The 20,456-nt window shown below is 43.6% G+C and overlaps 1 protein-coding gene across 1 annotated transcript in view; it reads right to left on the bottom strand.

Annotated features, from left to right (window-relative positions):
• Positions 1-20,456, bottom strand: part of LOC118402501 (ephrin type-A receptor 4-like) — a 63,461-nt gene extending 43,005 nt beyond the window's left edge. The window contains exons 1-4 of the mRNA XM_052476508.1: positions 20,306-20,456; positions 19,392-19,459; positions 16,082-16,390; positions 15,570-15,924 (exon numbers count right to left, since the gene is read on the bottom strand). Of these exons, the coding sequence (XP_052332468.1) occupies positions 15,570-15,924; positions 16,082-16,390; positions 19,392-19,459; positions 20,306-20,393 (820 nt within the window). The 5' untranslated portion in view covers positions 20,394-20,456. The remainder of the gene's footprint in view (positions 1-15,569; positions 15,925-16,081; positions 16,391-19,391; positions 19,460-20,305) is intronic.

Below are 20,456 nucleotides of genomic sequence, written 5' to 3'. Positions count from 1 at the left end.
GTGTGAAAAGGCGGAGTGAGGTAGAGTGAGTAAATGAGTGTAGAAATCTTTATTTCTAAGCTGTGAGAGAGCGAGAGAAAGAAGGGAATCATTGCTGCAGGGGGATTTTGACATGCTAATATTCTCACTGTCAGTTCCAACCGCCCCTCCCCCAGCCTGAGCCCCCCCACACACACTAAAAGCTGTGAGAATGTGAAACTAAATCCACCTGAACTAGTATATTACTAGCATGTTTGGTCGACTGATGGAGGAAGGAAAGATTAATTCTGGAGTGTCAACACCTATTCAGTGACAGATGCATCAGTGTAACAGTGTGTACGTGTGTTTGTGGACGTGTTTAACTATTCTTGTGGGGGCCAGGAGTCCCTACAAGAATAGTAAACAAACAAACATTTGACCAACTGAGGACATTTTGTTAGTCCCTACAAGATCAAATGCTATTTCTAGGGGGTTTAGGGTTAAGGTTAATATTAGTGTTAGAATTACGTTAAGGGTCAGGGTTAGGAGCAAGGGTTAGGGATAGGAGCTAGCATTAGGTTTATGTTTTTGGGTTAAGGTAAGAGTACGGGTTAGGTTTAGGGAAAATAGGATTTTGAATGGGACTGAATTGTGTGTCCCCACAAGTTGTGTGTGCGTGCATGTGTGTACGTACGTGTGTGTGTGTGTGTTGGTGAGGAAGGATCTAATCCTGGTTTAGATAGGCCTGACAGAGAGACATCTCACTCTCTCAGAGTAGTCATAAACAGTATAATATCCAACCCTTACACAGATGTCCTGTTGTGTTTAACTACACCACTCACTGTGTGACACTGCAGAGGTGTTGACAAACGTCTCCTTTGGGGATAATCATAGTTCATCTGGTTAGGAACTTTGGTTTAGTTCACAAGAGCTGCAGGCAGGTAGTAGCACAATAGAACAGGGATTACTGAATCAGATGAAGATTTAAGAGCTGTATTGTGTTACAATTTACAAGAATACCTAGACCCCAGAGCAGTGATTGGGACAGCCATAGGTTTACTACTCCACAACAGTTAACTATGAAAAACGTCTAATTTTCCCCAGGTCTAACCCATAACTCCCTCTGATGTCCATCCTGCCCTCATGTATCGCTCCATCTATCCATCACTCTGTGTCCCTCCCTCTATCCAGCACCAAGACAGCTGACACACTGGAACAGCACTTCCGACTCAAGAAAGAGAAAATCTCGACCCTGCTACCACAAAAATCCTTTCACACAGCCACAGTGGGTGAATGCAAGCATTTACCAGGACTGTGCCTCAAAACCAAATACACTATGACAGACAAAATGCGTTTGAATGGGGCCATATATCGTGAGATTTTGAGTGAAAACCTCCTTCCATCAGCAAGGGCATTGAAGATGAAACGTGGCTGGGTCTTTCAGCATGACAATGATCCCAAACACACCGCCTGGGCAACGAAGGAGTTGCTTCGTGAGAAGCATTTCAAGGTCCTGGAGTGGCCCAGCCAGTCTCCAGATCTCAACCCCATAGAAAATCTTTGGAGGGGGTTGAAAGTCTGTGTTGCCCAGCAACAGCCCCAAAACATCACTGCTCTAGAGGAGATCTGCATGGAGGAATGGGCCAAAATACCAGCAAAAGTGTGTGAAAACCTTGTGAAGACTTACAGAAAACTTTTGATATCTGTCATTGCCAACAAAGGGTATATAACAAAGTATTGAGATAAACTTTTGTTATTGACCAAATACTTGTTTTCCACCATAATTTGCAAATAAATTCATTAAACATCCTACAATGTGATTTTCTGGATTTTTTTTCTCACATTTTGTCTGTCATAGTTTAAGTGTACCTATGATGAAAATTACAGGCCTCTCTCATCTTTTGAAGTGGGAGAACTTGCACAATTGGTGGCTGACTAAATAATTTTTTGCCCCACTGTATTTACCTGGCCCACCACTCCAACTTGGACTAAAACAGCCTTTATGACCATGTCCACCTCTACAAGGCAGCAGTGCCCACCTTTGCTAGGGCCCTGAGGGACATCACCCTCAACCGCAGCCCCAGCACCTCATACAGGAGCAATAGAGAAATGGACACCATGCCCAGACCAGCGAGACACCCCCCCGGAGAACCTGCACCAGGAGGATCCACACCAAGAGGTCCTACACCCACACCACATCACCCACAGCCACAACCTCAGGGTAGGGTTTGAGGGAACTCTTATGGTAGGTACACCTACAGCTCATCCCTTGGCAGTAGTACTGTATATTACTTTGTCACTGACATCAATACAGAGTCTCTCAGAGCGTTCACAGTCAGCCCACTGACACCCTTATCAGATCACAGCAAAATCAGTATACTTGAACAGAGAAATACTCAAATCATGAGGCATCAAAGCTAAAGACTTCCAGAACCCACTGGATTGTCCAATTACATTGAATGTACAGGATAAACCTCCAACACAAAAAGTCCTGTGGTGTTGATGGTATCCTCAATGAAATGATAAAATATATAGACCACAAATTCCAATTTGCTATGCTTAAACACTTAAACACTCATCCTCAGCTCTGGCATCTTCCACAATATTTGGAACCAAGGACAAATGTGATCTCAATAACTACCATGGGATATGTGTCAACAGCAACCTTGGGAAAATTCTATGCATTAACAGCAGACTACAACAAAACAAAAGTTCTCATGCTTTGTTGATTTCAAAAAACCTTCCATAACAAAGCCATCACCTACAGAGATATGAACCTGGATAAGAGTCCCCTAAGCACATATGTGACTCGTTTCAGGAAACTAAGCGTATGTTGCACTCCATTTGAATGTAAACTTTTTTTTAGAAATCAAAATGTTTTTTTTTGGAAGAAATGCCTTCTGGAACATGTGAACTTCCATGTGTCTTAATAACAAACTTGCATGCCATCTGTAAATACGAAGCAAATTGTTAAATTTACAAGCCTAGTTGGTTTAGCCACAGAAAAGGACAGGAACCTTCCCGCAAGCCATGATTGGCTGAGAAAAATGGATGGGCTGGATATGCTGAGAGATTTGGATTGGTCTGCCTTGTAGCCCGCTTCTGTCTATAACATGAGCTGGTCAGTATGTGTAGGTAATCATTTGTAAGCAACTTTTTTTGAAAGATATCATGTACTGTATTAGAATTGCAAAAGTGTTGCTCTCCACTTTCTGGAGGACCGAGTTTTGAAAACAGTGGAATGCCCAGTGGAATTACAATATGATAGCTATGGAGATGGAGAAAATTCAGGCGTTTGATTGCAAATATTACGATGGAGTCGAAAAGAGAACACACAGAAGGCTATTGTATAAAACACCTGTCTTCAGATTACATCTTCAAACTAAGGGCAACCATGGTATCTGTGACAGAGAGGGAGGATGTATACAGGTAAAAATAGTCTAGCTAGCAACATTTTCAGATATTACACGTTTCTAATTTTGTCAGAAAGTCATTTTAATTTCAAGTTAAAACGTGCTGTTGGCTATCTGGCTAACCTTAGCTGGTTGTCTCGTTAGTTAATGTTATATGTATGTTCTGTGTAGTAATACTATTCGTATCTCAGAGCCATTTGCATTGCTAGTTATAGCTTAATGTTAGCTTGCTAACACTGAACCTTATTGGTTAGCTACCTGCAGATTCATGCAGGATAGTAACATTATGAGTTGGGATTATGTTTCATTGTTTAGCTAGCTAGCTACATGTCTAAACAAAAAGACTCCACTATGCAAGTAACCATTTCAATAGAATGTTCATGATTTCACTGCGACAACTGTCAATAGATATAGCTGGTAAATTCGCTCTGGCTATCTACTCCAATTTCAGACCACTCTTGTCTGAGTGTGTCAGAGCGCAGATTAACTGACCAATTTACGAACTCTGAACACCCGTTGAATATGTCCGGTGTCAGTAAACTTTGGCAAAAAAGCGTAATTACATTTTTGCCAGCTGCACAGTTACAGTCACCAACGCTCTGGATAACATAAAAACAGCCTAACCAGCTCTGATAGGATGAGTAAAATGGCCACAGTGAGGTGTTCTCTCATTTGTGACTGGAAGTAGCTAGCAAGCTAGCCACACTGAGCGTAAATATATATATTGATTGCAATTGTTCCCGAATGAGTGAGCATTCATGTGCAAGGGATTAGCATTTCAATTGTTATAATTATCACTCTGACTTCTTAGTCGACCCCACTTCCCCTTTTGTCTAACAAGCCCACTAGGGCATATTCTCCTATCATTTCTTGTAACCATATTTACGCATTTCTGTGAATTACTTAGTAATAAATAAATGATTTAAGACAATTGATGTATGGATGACTCATTGTGAACACTGGGTTCGTGCAGATAACCAACCATTTACGACGTTTGGAATGAGACTAACGTGAGGTAAAGTAAATAATTCATTAATTCGAAGGCTAATTGATCAGATAAAATATTTGAAAAGTTATTTTAGGAAATTATAACTTTGTAATCTGAATATTTTTCCTTGGTGCCCCGACTTCCTAGTTAATTACAATTACATGATTAATCAGTCTAATCGCGTAATACTAATTACAGAGAATCTTTGATAAAACTTATCTTCAGTTTAATGATAGTAAAGACACGACAAGTGTATGATAACATTTTCTAGCTCGGAGTCTCTACTTTTATCCAATGTAAAAAACAAATGTTGCTTCATAAGACCGAATCGAGCCAGTCGATCACATATGTGAGTCCTCTCTGTTCACAAACAGACCCCACAGAGCAACACAATTAGACCCAACCAAATCATGAAAACAAAAATATAATTACTTGACACATTGGAAAGAAATAACGAAAAAACAGAGCAAACTATAACGCTATTTGGCCGTAGAGAGTACACAGTGGCAGAATACCTGACCACTGTGACTGACCAAAAATTAAGGAAAGCTTTGACTATGTACAGACTCAGTGAGCATAGTCTTGCTATTGAGAAAAGCCACCATAGGCAGACCTGCCTCTTAAGAGAAGACACGCTATTGTGCACACTGCCCACAAAAATGTGATGATAACTGAGCTACACTTCCTGCCAAATGTTTGACCACATTAGAGACACCTATTTCCCAAAGATTACACAGACCCACAAAGAATTCCAAAACAAATACAATTTTGATAAACTCCCATATCTATTGGGTGAAATACCACCATCTCAGAAGTGAGATTTGTGACCTGTTGCTACTAAAAAAGGGAACTAATGAAGAACAAACACCATTGTAAATAAAACCCATATTTATGTTTATTTATTTTCCCTTGTATTTTAACTATTTCTGCAGTTTGTAACACTGTATATCGACATAATATAACATTTGAAATATCTCTATTCCTTTGGAAGAGACAGAGAGCGAGAGAGAGTACAGGGTTATGGAAACCAACACAGAAGTAGACACACAACTATGTAAAGAGCTGGATTAGCATTTTCTGGATTTGCATTTGTGTAAAAAAAAAAGAATATGTAAATTACAAAGATGACAGAAATTTAAGGGCACCTTTACTGTGAATGTTGCTTTTTCACTCTCCTCTTGTTCTCCCACCCCCTAACTCTATACAGCTATCTCATTCCCATATCTCTCTCTCTTTCTCCTCTCTCACCAGACAGGTGATGATCATGTATTCAGGATTCTCCCACATAGAGAGAAGCATGCACACACACACACACACACACAAACAGAGCTGAGTACCTGGACAAGTCCCACATCTGCTTATAATTATGACAGACGTGATGAGATGTCTACTGCAATTACACACTCAGTACGGCTATCTGCACCCACAATCTCTCTCTCTGTCCCACTCCAACTCACTCTCCATTTCTCTTCCACACATGCACAAATGCACGCATACACACACTTAGACAAGCATACACACAGCCAAATGCCGAATGCTCTGTTGGGTGCTCTGAAGGTACATAGGAGTGAATTACAGCCATAATATCTCTCTGACATCTCTCTCACACTTGGACCCATCTTACAAATTCACATCTCTCTCTCATACAGTGCATTCAGAAAGTATTCACACCCCTTGACTTTTTCATTATTTTGGTGTATAGGCCAGTGACTCCACAGGAGTAAAAATGTGCTTAACAAGTTAGATAATAAGTTGCATGGTCTCACTCTGTGTGCAATAATAGCGCTTAACATGATTTTTGAATGTCTACTCCATCTCTGTATCCCACACATACAATTATCTGTAAGATCCTCAGTCGAGCAGTGAATTTCAAACACAGATTCAACCACAAAGACCAGGGAGGTTTTCCAATGCCTCGCAAAGAAGGGCACCTATTGGTAGATGGAAAAAACACACTGAACACACTTTGGATGGTGTATAAATACACCCAGTCACAAAGGTATAGGCTTCCTTCCTAACTAAGTTGCTGTAAAGGAAGGAAACCACTCAGGGATTTCACCATGAGGCCAATGGTGACTTTACAACTGTTATAGAGTTTAATGGCTATGATAGGATAAAACTGAAGACGAAACAACATTGTAGTTGCTCCACAATAATAACCTAAATGACAGAGTGAAAAGAAGGAAGCCTGTACAGAATAAAAATATTCCAAAACATGCATCCTGTTTGCAATAAGGCACTAAAGTAAAACTGCAATGAAATTAACTTCATGTCCTGAATACAAAGTGTTATGTTTGTGGAAAATCCAACACGTCACTGAGTACCACTCTTCATATTTTCACACATGATGGTGGCTGCGTCATGTTATGGGTATGTTTGTTATCAGCAATTACTTAGGAGGTTTTTTTAATGTAAAAAGTAACTGAATAGAGCTAAGCACAGGCAAAAGCCTAGAGGAAAACCAGGTTCAGTCTGCTTTCCAACAGACACTGGGATATGAATTTGCCTTTCAGCATGACAATAACCTAAAACACAAAGCAAATCTACACTGGAGTTGCTTACCAAAAAGACAGAGAATGTTCCTGAGTGTCCGAGTTACAGTATTGACTTAAATCTACTTGAACATCTATGGCAAGACCTGAAAATGGTAGTCTAGCAATGATCAACAACAAACTTGACAGAGCTGGAAGAATTGTGAATTTTGGGGAAATAGTTGACAACAACAAAAATACAATCACATCTATTTTAATCGCACTTTTTAACACAAGAAAAAGTGGAAAAAGTCAAGGGTTGGAAATACTTTCTACGTCATGGCTTTAGAAGCTTCTGATAGGCTAATTGACATAATTTTAGTCAATTGGAGGTGTACCTGTGGATGTATTTCAAGGCCTACCTTCAAACTCAGTGCCTCTTTGCTTGACATCATGGGAAAAGCCAAGACATCAGAATTGTTTTTGTAGACCTCCACAAGTCTGGTTCATCCTTGGGAGCAATTTCCAAATGCCTGAAGGTACCACATTCATCTGTACGAAAAATAGTGCGCAAGTATAAACACCCTGGGACTACGCAGCCATCATACCACTCAGGAAGGAGATGCGTTCTGTCTCCTAGAGATGAAAATACTTGGTGCGAAAAGTGCAACAAAAAAAAGTGCAAATCAATCCCAGAACAGCAGCAAAGGACCTTGTGAAGATGCTGGAGGAAACAGGTACAAAAGTATATATATCCACAGTAAAATGATTCCTATATCGACATAACCTGAAAGGCCGCTCAGCAAGGAAGAATCCACTGTTCCAAAACCACCATAAAAAGCCAGACAACGGTTTGCAACTGCACATGGGGACAAAGATTGTACTTTTTGGAGAAATTTCCTCTGGTCTGATGAAACAAAAATAGAACTGTTTGGCCATAATGACCATTAATAAGTTTAGAGGAAAAAGGGGGAGACTTTCAAGCCGAAGAACACCATCCCAACCGTGAAGCACAGGGGTGGCAGCATCATGTTGTGGGGGTGTTTTGCTGCAGGAGAGACTGGTGCACGTCACAAAATAGATGGCATCATGAGGACGGAGAATTATGTGGATATATTGAAGCAACATCTCAAGACAGTCAGGAAGTTAAAGCTTGATCGCAAATGGGTCTTCCAAATGGACAATGACCCCCACTCTATGGAAGCTTGTCTGGAGGTTAGTTAGCACAGTGTCCAAAGAAGGTCCAGAAGTATACAGAATAGTGTCGGCTGTGTAGAGGTCAATTAGAAAGGCCTGCTCGCTGAAGTGTTTTAGGGAGCGTTTGACAGTGATGACGGGTGATCGTTTGACCACAGACCCATTACGGACACAGGCAATGAGGCAGTGATCACTGAGATCCTGATTGAAGACAGCAGAGGTGTATTTAGAGGGCAGGTTGGTCAGGATGATATCTATGAGGGTGCCCGTGTTTACGGATTTGGGGTTGTACCTGGTAGGTTCATTGATCTTTTGTGTGAGATTGAGGGCATATAGCTTAGATTGTAGGATGGCCGGGGTGTTAAGCATGTCCCAGTTTAGGTCACCTAACAGTACGAGCTCTGAAGATAGATGGGGGGCAATCAATTCACATATGGTGTCCAGGGCACAGCAGGTGGCTGAAGGTGGTCTATAACAAGCGGGAGCGGTGAGAGACTTGTTACTGGAAAGGTGGATTTTTAGAAGTCAAAGCTCGAAGTGCTTGGGCACAGACCTGGATAGTATGACAGAAATCTGCAGGCTAACTCCGCCCCCTTTGGCAGTTCTATCTTGTCGGGAAATGCTATCGTTAGGGATGGAAATCTCAGGATTTTTTGGTGGCCTTTCTAAGCCAGGATTCAGACACGGCTAGGACATCTGGGCTGGTAGAGTGTGTTGCAGCAGTGAATAAAAAAAACTTAGAGAGGAGGCTTCTAATGTTAACATGTATGAAACTAAGGTTGTTACGGTTACATTCAACAAATGAGAGAGCCTTGGGAATGGGAGTGGAGCAAGGCGCTGCAGGGCCTGGATTAACCTCTACATCCCCAGAGGAACAGATGAGGATTAGGATAAGGGTACAGCTAAAGGCTATAAGAGCTGGTCGTTTAGTGCGTTCAGAACAGAGAGTGAAAGGAGCAGGTTTCTGGGAGCGGAAGAATAGATTCACAGCATAATGTACAGACAAGAGTATGGTTGGATGTGAATACAGTGGAGGTAAACCTAGGCATTGAGTGACGATGAGAGGTTTTGTCTCTAGAGACACCATTTAAACCAGGTGAGGTCACCACACATGTGGGAGGTGGAACAGAAGGGCTAGCTAAGGCATATTGAGCAGGGCTGCAGGCTCTACAGTGAAATAAGACAATAATCACTAACCAAAACAGCAATAGACAAGGCATACTGACATTAGGGAGAGACATGCGTAGCCGAGTGATCATAGGGACCAGTGAGTAGCTAGGCGAAAAGACACGGAGATTCAGACAGCTAGTGGGCTGGGGCTAGCAGGCTAGCAGAAGGGCCTTAGGGGGACGTTGCGATGGAAGAGTCTGTTGTAGCCCCCTCGGACGATTACGTTGGCAGACCAGTCGTGATGGATTGGCAGGGTTCCATGTAGGCAGTAAAATGAGTCCAGGCCACTTAGAAAAATAGGTATTGTAGCCCAAGAAGTTGGCTGATGGCCCTATTCAGCTAACAGTCCGATATGCTCAAGACAGCTAGCGGGCCGCGGATAGCAGGCTAGCGGATGGGCCTTCAGGGGACGTCGTGACGGAGGAGCCTGTTGAAACCTCCTTGGGCGGATTACGTTGGTTAACCAGTCGTGATGGATCGGCTGTGCTCTGCGTCGGCAGTAAAATGGGTCCATGTCACTTAGAAAAATAGGTATTGTAGCCCAAGAAGTGGCTGTTGGACCTTTTCAGCCGAGAGATAGGCCTAGCACGAGGCTAGTTCCCGGCTAACTGGTGCTTGCTTCGGGACAGAGACGTTAGCCAGGAGTAGGCACTTGGATAGCAGCTAGCTAGCTGTGCTGATCCAGGTGAAAGGTTCAGAGCTTGCTGTAGGACGCTCCGGAGATATGGAGATTTGGTGGAGGAAAAGCAGTCCGGTATGCTCTGGGTTGAATCGCGCTGTGCAGACTGGCAGGAGTTGACCGGGTTAAGGTTAGCTGATTAGCTGAAACAGTTCGGTAGTCGATTACTACGTTGAGCGAGCGGGAGACACGGCATTCAGGGAGCTAGCAGGCCGGGGCTAGCAGATGGATCATCACCAAACATCCACGACGCAGAGGCCAGTTGAGAGCACATCGGCCTAGTTACGTCAGCAGACCAGTCATGATGGATTGGCGGGGCTCCGTGCCGACAAAGGGTCCAGGCCAATTAGCAAGAGACGTATTGTAGTTGGTGTACTTCGTTTGCTAGCCGGGAGATGAGCCTAGCTTGGGGCTAATTGGTGCATGATTCTGGACAAGGGCGTTAGCCACAATAGCTCCTCGGTAGTAACTAGCTAGCTGCAAGGATCTGGTGTAATGGTCCATAGCTTGCGGCAGGAATCCGGTGATGTAGTGGAAAAAGCAGTCCCATATGCTCAGGGCTGGTATCGCGCTGTGCAGACAGGCAGGTATTGTCCGGGCTATCCAGGCTAAAGCGGCAGGAGTCCGAGCTAAAGGTAAGACAGCTAGCAGAGGCTAACAATGACTAAATAGCTCGTAACTAATTAGCTGGCTAGCCTCTGATGGAGGTTCCAGTTATAAGGTCTAAAAAAATTGCTGATCCATACCGCATTGGGTGAGGCAGGTTGCAGGAATGTATATTTATTTTGAAAATGGAAAAAAAGAGATTGAAATGTTTACAAACAACTCTGAAAAAGACTGTATTTACATGGGATGAAAACAAACACGTCTTACTGCTGAGCCACCTTGGATTCTTACCACCCACATACATACACACACACAGATACCATCCACATACTGAACACGTACAAATACCACCCACATACACACACAGATGTAACCCACATAACAACACAGATTATCAGCATCAGATGAGTAGCCACAGCGGAACAAAGTCCCTCTAAAAAGTAGGCGACAAAACTAAAATAAAACTAACAAAATGCAGAGATCCTCTTTTATTCCTGAGTGTGGCTGTCCCATTCCCATTTAAACCGCCTCTGTTGTCTCTATGCTCCTCCTCAGTCTCTCCCTCGCTTCCTCTCTTTTGACGTCTTCATCAACCTCGAGCATGACCCTGCTCTTTTTTAAATGTATTTTAAAAACAACTGTATATAATCCTTTCATTAGGGGGTAGATCAGCTTTAATATAACAGATAGACTGTAGCGTCAATGTAGTTGTCTGCATTACTCCAATTCCCCATATATTTTTGGGTGCAAATTACACACACACACACACACACACACACACACACACACACACACACACACACACACACACACACACACACACACACACACACACACACACACACACACACACACACACACACACACACACACACACACACACACACACACACACACACACACACACACACACACACACACACAGTGTACAACAAGCTTTCTCTACCCTTAACCTTGTTCTGTACACCTCCAAAACAAAGGTCATGTGGTAGTAAGAATTAAGAAGAATGCCCCTCTCCCCACCAGTGTGATTACTACCTCTGAGGGTTGTCACCTCATACAAGTATTTATGAGTATGGCTAGAGGTACACTGTCCTTCTCTCAGCACATATCAAAACTGCAGGCTGAAGTTAAATCTAGACTTGGTTTCCTCTATCGTAATCACTCCTCTTTTATCCCAGCTGCCAAGCTAACTGATTCAGATGACCATCATACCCATGCAAGATTACGGAGACATAATTTATAGATCGGCAGGTAAGGGTGCTCTTGAGCGGCTAGATGTTCTTAACCATTCGGCCATCAGATTTGCCAGCAATGCTCCTTATAGGACACATCACTGCATTCTATACCCCTCTATAAACTGGTCAACTCTGTATACCCGTCGCAAGACCCACTGGTTGATGCTCATTTATAAAACCCTCTTAGGCCTCACTCCCCCCTATCTGAGTTATCTACTGCAGCCCCAATTCTCCACATACAACACTCGTTCTACCAGTCACATTCTGTTAAAGGTCCCCAAAGCACACACATCCCTTGGCCGCTCCGCTTTTCAGTTTCCTGCAGCTAGTGACTTTAACGAGCTGCAACAAACACTCAAACTGGACAGTTTTATCTCAATCACTCAAAGACTCAATCATGGACAATCTTATTGACAGTTGTTGCTGCTTTGTATGATGTATTGTTGTCTCTACCTTCTTTTCCTTTGTGCTGTGGACATGTTGTTGGCATGTTGTGTTGCTACCATGCTGTTTTGTCATGTGTTTCTGCCTTGTTATGTTGTCTTAGGTATCTCTTTATGAAGTGTTGTGTCACTTGTTGTGATGTGTGTTTTGTCCTATATTTATAGTTTGTTTTTTTAAATCCCAGGCTCCCGTCCCCGCAGGAGTCCTTTTGGCTTTTGGTAGACTGTAATTGTAAATAAGAATTTGTTCTTAACTGACTTGCCTAGTTAAATAAAATTTTAAAATAAATACAAATATATGTCAACGGTGAAGAGGCGACTCTGGGACGCTGGCCTTCTAGGCAGAGTTTCAAAGAACAAGTCATATCTCGGACTGGCCAATAAAAAGAAAAGATTAGGATGGGCAAAAGAACACAGACACTGGACAGTGGAACTCTGCCTAGAAGGCCAGCATCCCGGAGACGCCTCTTCACTGTTGACGCTGAGACTGGTTTTGGGGGTACTATTCAATGAAGCTGCCAGTTGAGGACTTGTGAGGTATCTGTTTCTCAAACTAGACACTCTAATGTACTTGCCTTCTTGCTCAGTTGTGCACCGGGGCCTCCCACTCTTTCTATTCTGGTTAGAGCCCGTTTGCGCTGTTCTGTGAAGGGTGTAGTAGACAGCGTTATACAAGATCTTCCGTTTCTTGGCAGTTTCTCGCATGGAATAGCCTTAATTTCTCAGAACAAAAATAGACTGACTAGTTTCAGAAGAAAGTTATTTGTTTCTGGTCATTATGAGCTTGTAATCGAACCCACAAATGCTGATGCTCCAGACACTCAACTAGTCTAAAGAAGGCCAGTTTTACTGCTTCTTTAATCAGAACAACAATTTTCAGCTGTTCTAACATAATTGCAAAATGGTTTTCAAATGTTCAATTAGCCTTTTAAAATGATCAACTTGGATTAGCTAACACAACGTGCCATTGGAACACAGGAGTGATAGTTGCTGATAATGGGCCTCTGTACGCCTATGTAGATATTCCGTTAAAAATCAGCCGTTTCCAGCTACAATAGTAATTTACAACATTAACAATATCCACAGTGTATTTCTGATCAATTTGATGTAATTTTAGTGGACAAAAAAAAATGAGATTTCTAAGTAACCCCAAACTTTTGAAAGGTAGTATACACAGCATTTACGTTTTACGGACACAGTATGTTTTACATTAGTTATCTTGTTGTATGGACAGTACCAAAACAAATGATCTTATGATTCTGTCTCTTCGCAGCAAAATCTGCAGAGATGAATAAGCTGTATCCCCCATATATATAACATTCTATTGGTTGCAATAATTTTATATAATAATTTACATTGAAAAGTTCTACGTTTTGAATCCGGCATAGTTTTGAGTATCAGTTCATACATAAACCATGGAATCAGTACGTCGAAAATCTAATCTCAACTATTTTGCCATCTATATGGCACAGCTGTCCATTTTTGGGTCCTTAAATGAAACTGATATCCTTTTTGATTCATCACAATTTTCTTTAACCAATTATAGTCTTTAATTCCGACAGACTAGTTCCCTACTTTCATTTTGGCGGTAATGTAGCAATTTTGGGTAGAACAGACATGACCCTGCTCTTAATAGGGAATGGTGGGGGGGGATTAGTATGGGGAAGGAGTTATATCAGGAGGCCATCGGTGGCATAAGGCGTCACTGACAGCCCAGCCTCCCAATTGTTGCTGTGTCGGAGCGTTAGAGGGGTTGCAGGTGAGGTACACAGGTGGGGTATAAAGATTAGGGGACGGGGGGTAACCCTGAACCTCTTCCATGTTCACCCCTCGTGCACCCCCTCTAACACTGCGACACAGCAACAATTGGGAGGCTGGGCTGTCATTAATGACTTAATCCACCAATGGCCTCCTCATAGAACTCCTCCCTCATTCACAAACAAATCTCTTCCTCCTCTCCTCCCTCTCTCTCCACCCCTCCACCTCCTTCCAACCCTCCACAAGCCTTTAGCGAGCCCACATTGAAGATGAATGCCTCCCCCTTCCCACTATCCACCTTGTATCCATCCAATGGCAGGCGAGGCTGTGAGAGAGGGCCACCTTTTGATTTCTCCCATGGGGGAGGGGGGACTCTTTCTTCATAGCTCTCTATAGAGCTATAAAGTATTCTTCTCATTCACTGCCTCGTTCTTTCCCTGTTTCTCTATGTCCTTGTTGGTCACTAGTCCACTAATTCAGTGGTTCCTAACCTTTTTTGGTTACTGTACCACCAACTAAATGTAGCTCTGCCTGGAGTACCCCTGAAGTACCCCCTCGTGTGCATTTTACCTGTAGGCCTATAGTCTCATGAGTTTTCTCAAGTGGGGCGGCAGGTAGCCTAGTGGTTAGAGCGTTGGGCTAGTAACCGAAAGGTTGCAAGGTAGAATCCCCGAGCTGACAAGGTACAAATCTGTTGTTCTGCCCCTGAACAAGGCAGTTAACCCACTGTTCCTAGGCTGTCATTGAAAATAAGAATTTGTTCATAACTGACCTGCCCAGTTAAATAAAGGTAAAATATATACTGTATATATAAACGACCCCCTGTGGATAGGCCAAGTACCCCCAGGGGTCCTAGTAGCTCTGGTTGGGAACCACTGCGCTAAGTGACATGATGGAAATGTTAAGATGTAATTTTCAGTCCAGTAGGTCATTAAGTCTGAGAGTACTTTGGCACCACTAGAGTACTCCAGTCCTGAGTGGGCTGTCTTGATTTAACAGAGCGGGGGGAAAGGATATACTGTTAAAAATAGCCGGTCCTTAATTTCAGATCAAAGCTGACCATAGTCAAGGGTTTAGGTCAATCTTGTTAAAGAAAACAGCTTTCAGATGTCATTAACTCTACTATGGAGAAAGAGAGAGAGGTATGAATGGAGAGAGAGGCACAGAGAGGAAGAGAGTGGGAGAGAGAAGCTGGTGTCTGTCACATACAGAACAATTTGATTAGGTACCCCTTTCTCTACTATCACACACACATCCTCCACTGGGTCCGCAGGCTGCGGCTATGGTCATCATAAATAAGTTTGTCAGAATAGTCACACAGCTGTATATCACTCCCTACTGAAGCATTGAGCCTCAACTGCTGTGTGTGTGCGTGTGTGTGTGTGTGTGTGTGTGTGTGTGTGTGTGTGTGTGTGTGTGTGTGTGTGTGTGTTTCCGTGTGTTTAATAGAGAGAGAAATGGCGTGCTATAAAACTGTCTTCAGAACATCTGTTCCCGACAGTCTCTCCTATTTCCATGTCTCTTCCAGAGCTCAGAGCCGATGACTTAACTTTAGCTCAGTCGACTAAGTGCATACACCCAGGGTTCGATATAATTTCAAATAAAATGTGGTAATTAAATTGAAATATATATAAATCAAATGCCTTACCCTGACAGGCTCCACCTTTCTCCTCGTATCCTGGGATACAGACACACCCACCAATGGGAACCAGCCATTCTCCATCTGCGCCACAATACATCTTAGGCTCCTCCCTTTCCTCTGATTGGTTCACACACGACCCCTTGACCTCCACTAACGAGGAAGTGTCAGCTCCAGTGTTAGTATCTGGGAAGGTTGCCAGGTTACGGATGCTGAGGGGGCAGGTCTTGTAGAAAACGCGAACTGAGATCAGAGCGATGCAGGCGCCAACATCCTGGAACGCCAGGTAGAAACCCTTCCGGGTTGTGACCTTTACATTACGCACCTCCGTGTTTAGCTTCATGATGCGATCCCCGATGTCCACCTGATCATAATAATAATATCATTAATAATTATCAATAGCCATTGCAACACAATGTTACCTCATAGTGATTTCTACACTGAAAAAACAACATCAAATCAACATACCGTCTGATCTGAAACTTTGACAGAGAGAGTAATAATGAAGCAAGAGTCCTAACCTGAGTGAAGCTCTCGTCGGCTGCCACTGTGTCGATCTTGAGGAAGTTGCTCTCTCTGATGTAGTGCTCTCTGTCATTGTTAGACTCATAGTAGTAGAGGTTGAAGGTCTCCTTGCAGGTGCCAGTGACTCCAGGCAGGCTGTTACAGTCCCGGAGGGTGAACTTGATCTCGACATAGATGCGCTGCGCACCAGACCGAGGGATCCAGTCAGTTCTAAGCCAGTTGCTCTGGCTGGGTTCCATCACGTTACACACCTGGTACGTTCTGATGGGGATGTTCTTCTCATCCATGATGCTCACCTCCTCCCACTGGCAACACACATACAAACATTCCAAATTTTAGACACCTTTTTCTCCCCAATTTCATGGTACCCAATTGGTAGTTACAGTTTTGTCTCATCGCTGCAACTCCCGTAAGGACTCGGGAGAGTCGAAGGTTGAGAGCCATGCATCCTCTGAAACACAACCCAGCCAAGCCGCGCTGCTTCTTGACACACTGCTCGCTTAACCTGGACGCCAGCCACACCAATGTGATGGAGGAAACACCTTACAACTGGTGACCGTGTCAGCCTGCATTCCCAGCCCACCAAAGTAGTCACTAGAGAGCGATGGGACAAGGACATCCCTGCCGACCAAATCCTCCCTTAACCCAGACGACGCTGGGCCAATTGTGCACCGTCCCATGGTTCTCCTGGTTGCGGCCAGCTGCGACGGAGCCTGGACTCAAACCAGGATCTCCAGTGGCAAAGCTAGCAACTGTGATGCAATGCCTTAGACCACTGCGCCACTCGGGAGGCCCCAACATAATTTAGAATCATTAATCAGCTTCAGTGACTACAAAACCTTCCACGCTTTTATCTTGGATAGTTTATCAAGGACGTTGTATGGAGCTGTATGGTTAACTCTTCTAACTATGTGTAATTGGCATCTTATTACCATGTAATAATAATGTGTCTTCACCCTACTGGGGAGAGCTTTAGATGTAGCAAGCCAAAGAGTGTATAGAGGTGTTCAATGGGATCTGGTCATAAAGCTGTAAACTGGCCCCGACTGTGATGTGAAGACGGGAGTGTGAGTGTGTGTCTGTGGAGGGGTGGGGGGTTCTGGCAATCAAAGGGCTCAGTGCATGGGGACCAGGACCTTGTCAATCAAGCAGTTCAGTAAAATAAAATGAACCAAGGGAGACTGGAAAGGAGTCTGGAGAGAAATTCAGTTCACCAATAACTTAAACCAACAAAGAGGTTGTAAAGGGAGAGTGAGAGAGAAATAGAGAGAGTAAGAGAGAGAGTTGGAGGGTGCAGTAGAATGCAGTCCATCTTCACATTGTCACTAAAGTAGTCATTGTTAGATTACAGGCAACAGCCTAGAGCTAACGCCTAGAGCTGCTGCTTTCAAGGGGCGGGAGACTATTCCGGACGCTTACCAGAAATCACGCTATATCCTCAGACGAACCATCAAACAAGCAAAGCGTCAATACAGGATTAAGATTGAATCTTACTACACTGGCTCTGACACTTGTCGAATGTGGCAGGGCTTGAAAACTATTACGGACTACAAAGGGAAACCCAGACACGAGCTGACCAGTGACGCGAGCCTACCAGACGAGCTAAATGCTTTTGATGCTCGCTGCGAGGCAAGCAACATTGAAGCATGCACGAGAGCACCAGCTGTTCTGGATGACTGTGTGATATTGCTCTTGGTAGCCGATGTGAACAAAACCTTTAAACAGGTCAAAATTCACAAAGCCGCTGGGCCATATGGATTACCAGGATGTGTACTCAAGCATGCGAGGACCAACTGTCAAGTGTCTTCACTGACATTTTCAACCTCTCCCTGACCTAGTCTGTAATACCTACATGTTTCAAGCAGACCACCATAGACCCTGTGCCCAAGGAAGCGAAGGTAATCTGCCTAAATGATTACCATCCCGTGACCCTCACGTCGGTAGCCAAGAAGTGCTTGGAAAGGCTCACATCAACAGCATCCTCCCTGACACCCTAGACCCACTCCACAGATGACGCAATATCAATCGCACTCCACATTGCCCTTTCTCACATGGACAAAAGGAACACCTATGTGAGAATGCGGTTAATTGACTTCAGCTCAGCGTTCAACACCATAGTGTCCACAAAGCTCATCACTAAGCTAAGGACTCTGGGACTAAAAACCTCCCTCTGCAACTGGATCCTGAACTTCCTGATGGGCCGCCCCCAGGCGGTAATAGTAGGCAACAACATGTCTGCCATGCTGATCCTTAACACTGGGGCCCCACATGGGTGTGTACTTAGTCCCCTCCTATATTCCCTGTTCACCTACAACTGCATGGCCAAACACGACTCCAACACCATCATTAAGTTTGCTGATGACACAACAGTGGTAGGCCTGATCACCGATGAGACGGCCTATAGGGAGGAGATCAGAGAACTGGCAGTGTAGTGCTAGGACAACAACCTCTCCCTCAATGTGAGCAAGACAAACGATCATGGACTACAGGAAAAGGTGGGCAGAACAGGCCCCCATTAACATCGACAGGGCTGTAGTGGAGCGGGTCGAGAGTTTCAATATCCTTGGTGTCCACATCACCAACGAACTATCATGGTCCAAACATACCAAGACAGTCGTGAAGAGGGCACGACAAAACTTTTTCCCCCCCCAGGAGACTGAAAAGATTTGGCATGGGTCCCCAGATCCTCAAAAGGTTCTACAGCTGCACCATCGAGAGCATCCTGACTGGTTGCATCACCGCCTGGTATGGCAACTGCTCTGCATCGGACCGTAAGGCGCTACAGAGGGTCGTGCGAACGAGGACCTATATAATAGGCGGTGGAAAGCCCTTAAAATTGTCAGACTCCAGTCACCCAAGTTATAGACTGTTTTCTCTGCTATCAGACGGCAAGTGGTACCGGAGCGCCAAGTCTCGGACCAAAATGCTTCTCAACAGTTTCTACCTCCAAGCCATTAGACAGTTTATAATTCGTAAAAATCGCCACCGGACTATTTACATTGACCCCCCTCGTACACTGCTGCTACTCGCTGTTTGTTCGTTACCTTTGCATAGTCACTTTGCCCCCACCTACATTTACAGATTACCTCAACTACCGTTAGCCTCGTTATTGTTCTTCTTATTGTGTTACTCTACATTATTACTTTTTATTTTAGCCTACTTGGTAAATACTTTCTTCTTCTTGAACTGCACTGTTGGTTAAGTGCCTGTAAGTAAGCATTTCACAGTAAAGTCTACACTTGTTGTATTCAATGCATGTGGAAAATACAGTTTGATTTGATGTAAGGTAAGTAAGTCCTCACTCACCCCTCCTTCTGTGGGATTGGCTGCCCATTTCAGCTCCCCAGGAACTGTCCTTGTGTCCAGTAATGTCACTGAAACACACAGTTACAGAGATAAGGAAAGTGATTTCCTATTACCAGTCTCAATACATGGAAATTAGTCAATTTTCTGCTGCTCTTGGGCTCAATAAGAGCCTATACATTTTCATACAGAAGCAGAAATTGCAATAAGATAATCATAAGAGCATAACTCAAAATGCATAAAAAGACTATCTTAATTACATTTACTGGAACGAATGTAGATTTTGTGATACACGTTGAACATATCTTGTATCTAGTAACTCACGACCCTGGGTTAGGATAGAAAAAAACGTAAAACATAGGCAGTAGGGTAGGCCCCGGTCACAAAACGGTGATGAAAACCGTACTGTCTGTCTGACGTTCCATTTGTGCCTCTGTTCAAATTACTACAGTCTGAAAAAGCTACGGCCTGCATGAAATTGAAATTGAGCAAAAACAGAACTGTAAAATACTGAACCTGATAAAGAACAATAGTGGTATTGAGATTATGATCATTTTAGGTTTGTTACACAATTATTGGATAAAAGTAAAATGAAAGAGGAAAAACTGCGCTTTCCAGTCAGCAGCAGGTTGGACAGATAAGGGACATTCCTCATTGAATATCTATCCGAGCGGATCCAACAGAACGCAGGTTGGGACTTGCTGAACCAATCGATGTGCAAACTACTCAAAATGTGTAAACAGGTTAAAATGTTATTATTACCAAATAATAAGATCTATCAATTTCCAGTACTCGAAAAGGGACCGAAACTGACCCTCAATGAAGACACGGCGAGTAGCCTAACCAAATACTGCAGTAACCGTAACGTTACCCTCCCTAAATCCCCCAAAATCATCAAACAACACTCCACTCCTTACCTTCGTTCGGTGGGTATACTCGAGCGGTTGAAACAACAGCAAACATCCATATAAACGCACAAGTCGTTCTGCAGAAACTCGCAGCCATTTGCGCTGTAAGGAAGAGTCTCAGTTTAGCTCCGCGCACGGACTATAGCTGCTTCGTCCCAGT

The sequence above is a fragment of the Oncorhynchus keta genome, chromosome 23, assembly GCF_023373465.1.
Source record: "Oncorhynchus keta strain PuntledgeMale-10-30-2019 chromosome 23, Oket_V2, whole genome shotgun sequence".
Lineage (NCBI taxonomy): Eukaryota > Metazoa > Chordata > Actinopteri > Salmoniformes > Salmonidae > Oncorhynchus > Oncorhynchus keta.
Note: the sequence above shows the minus strand (reverse complement) of the source record. Positions and strands in the feature narration are given on the sequence as shown.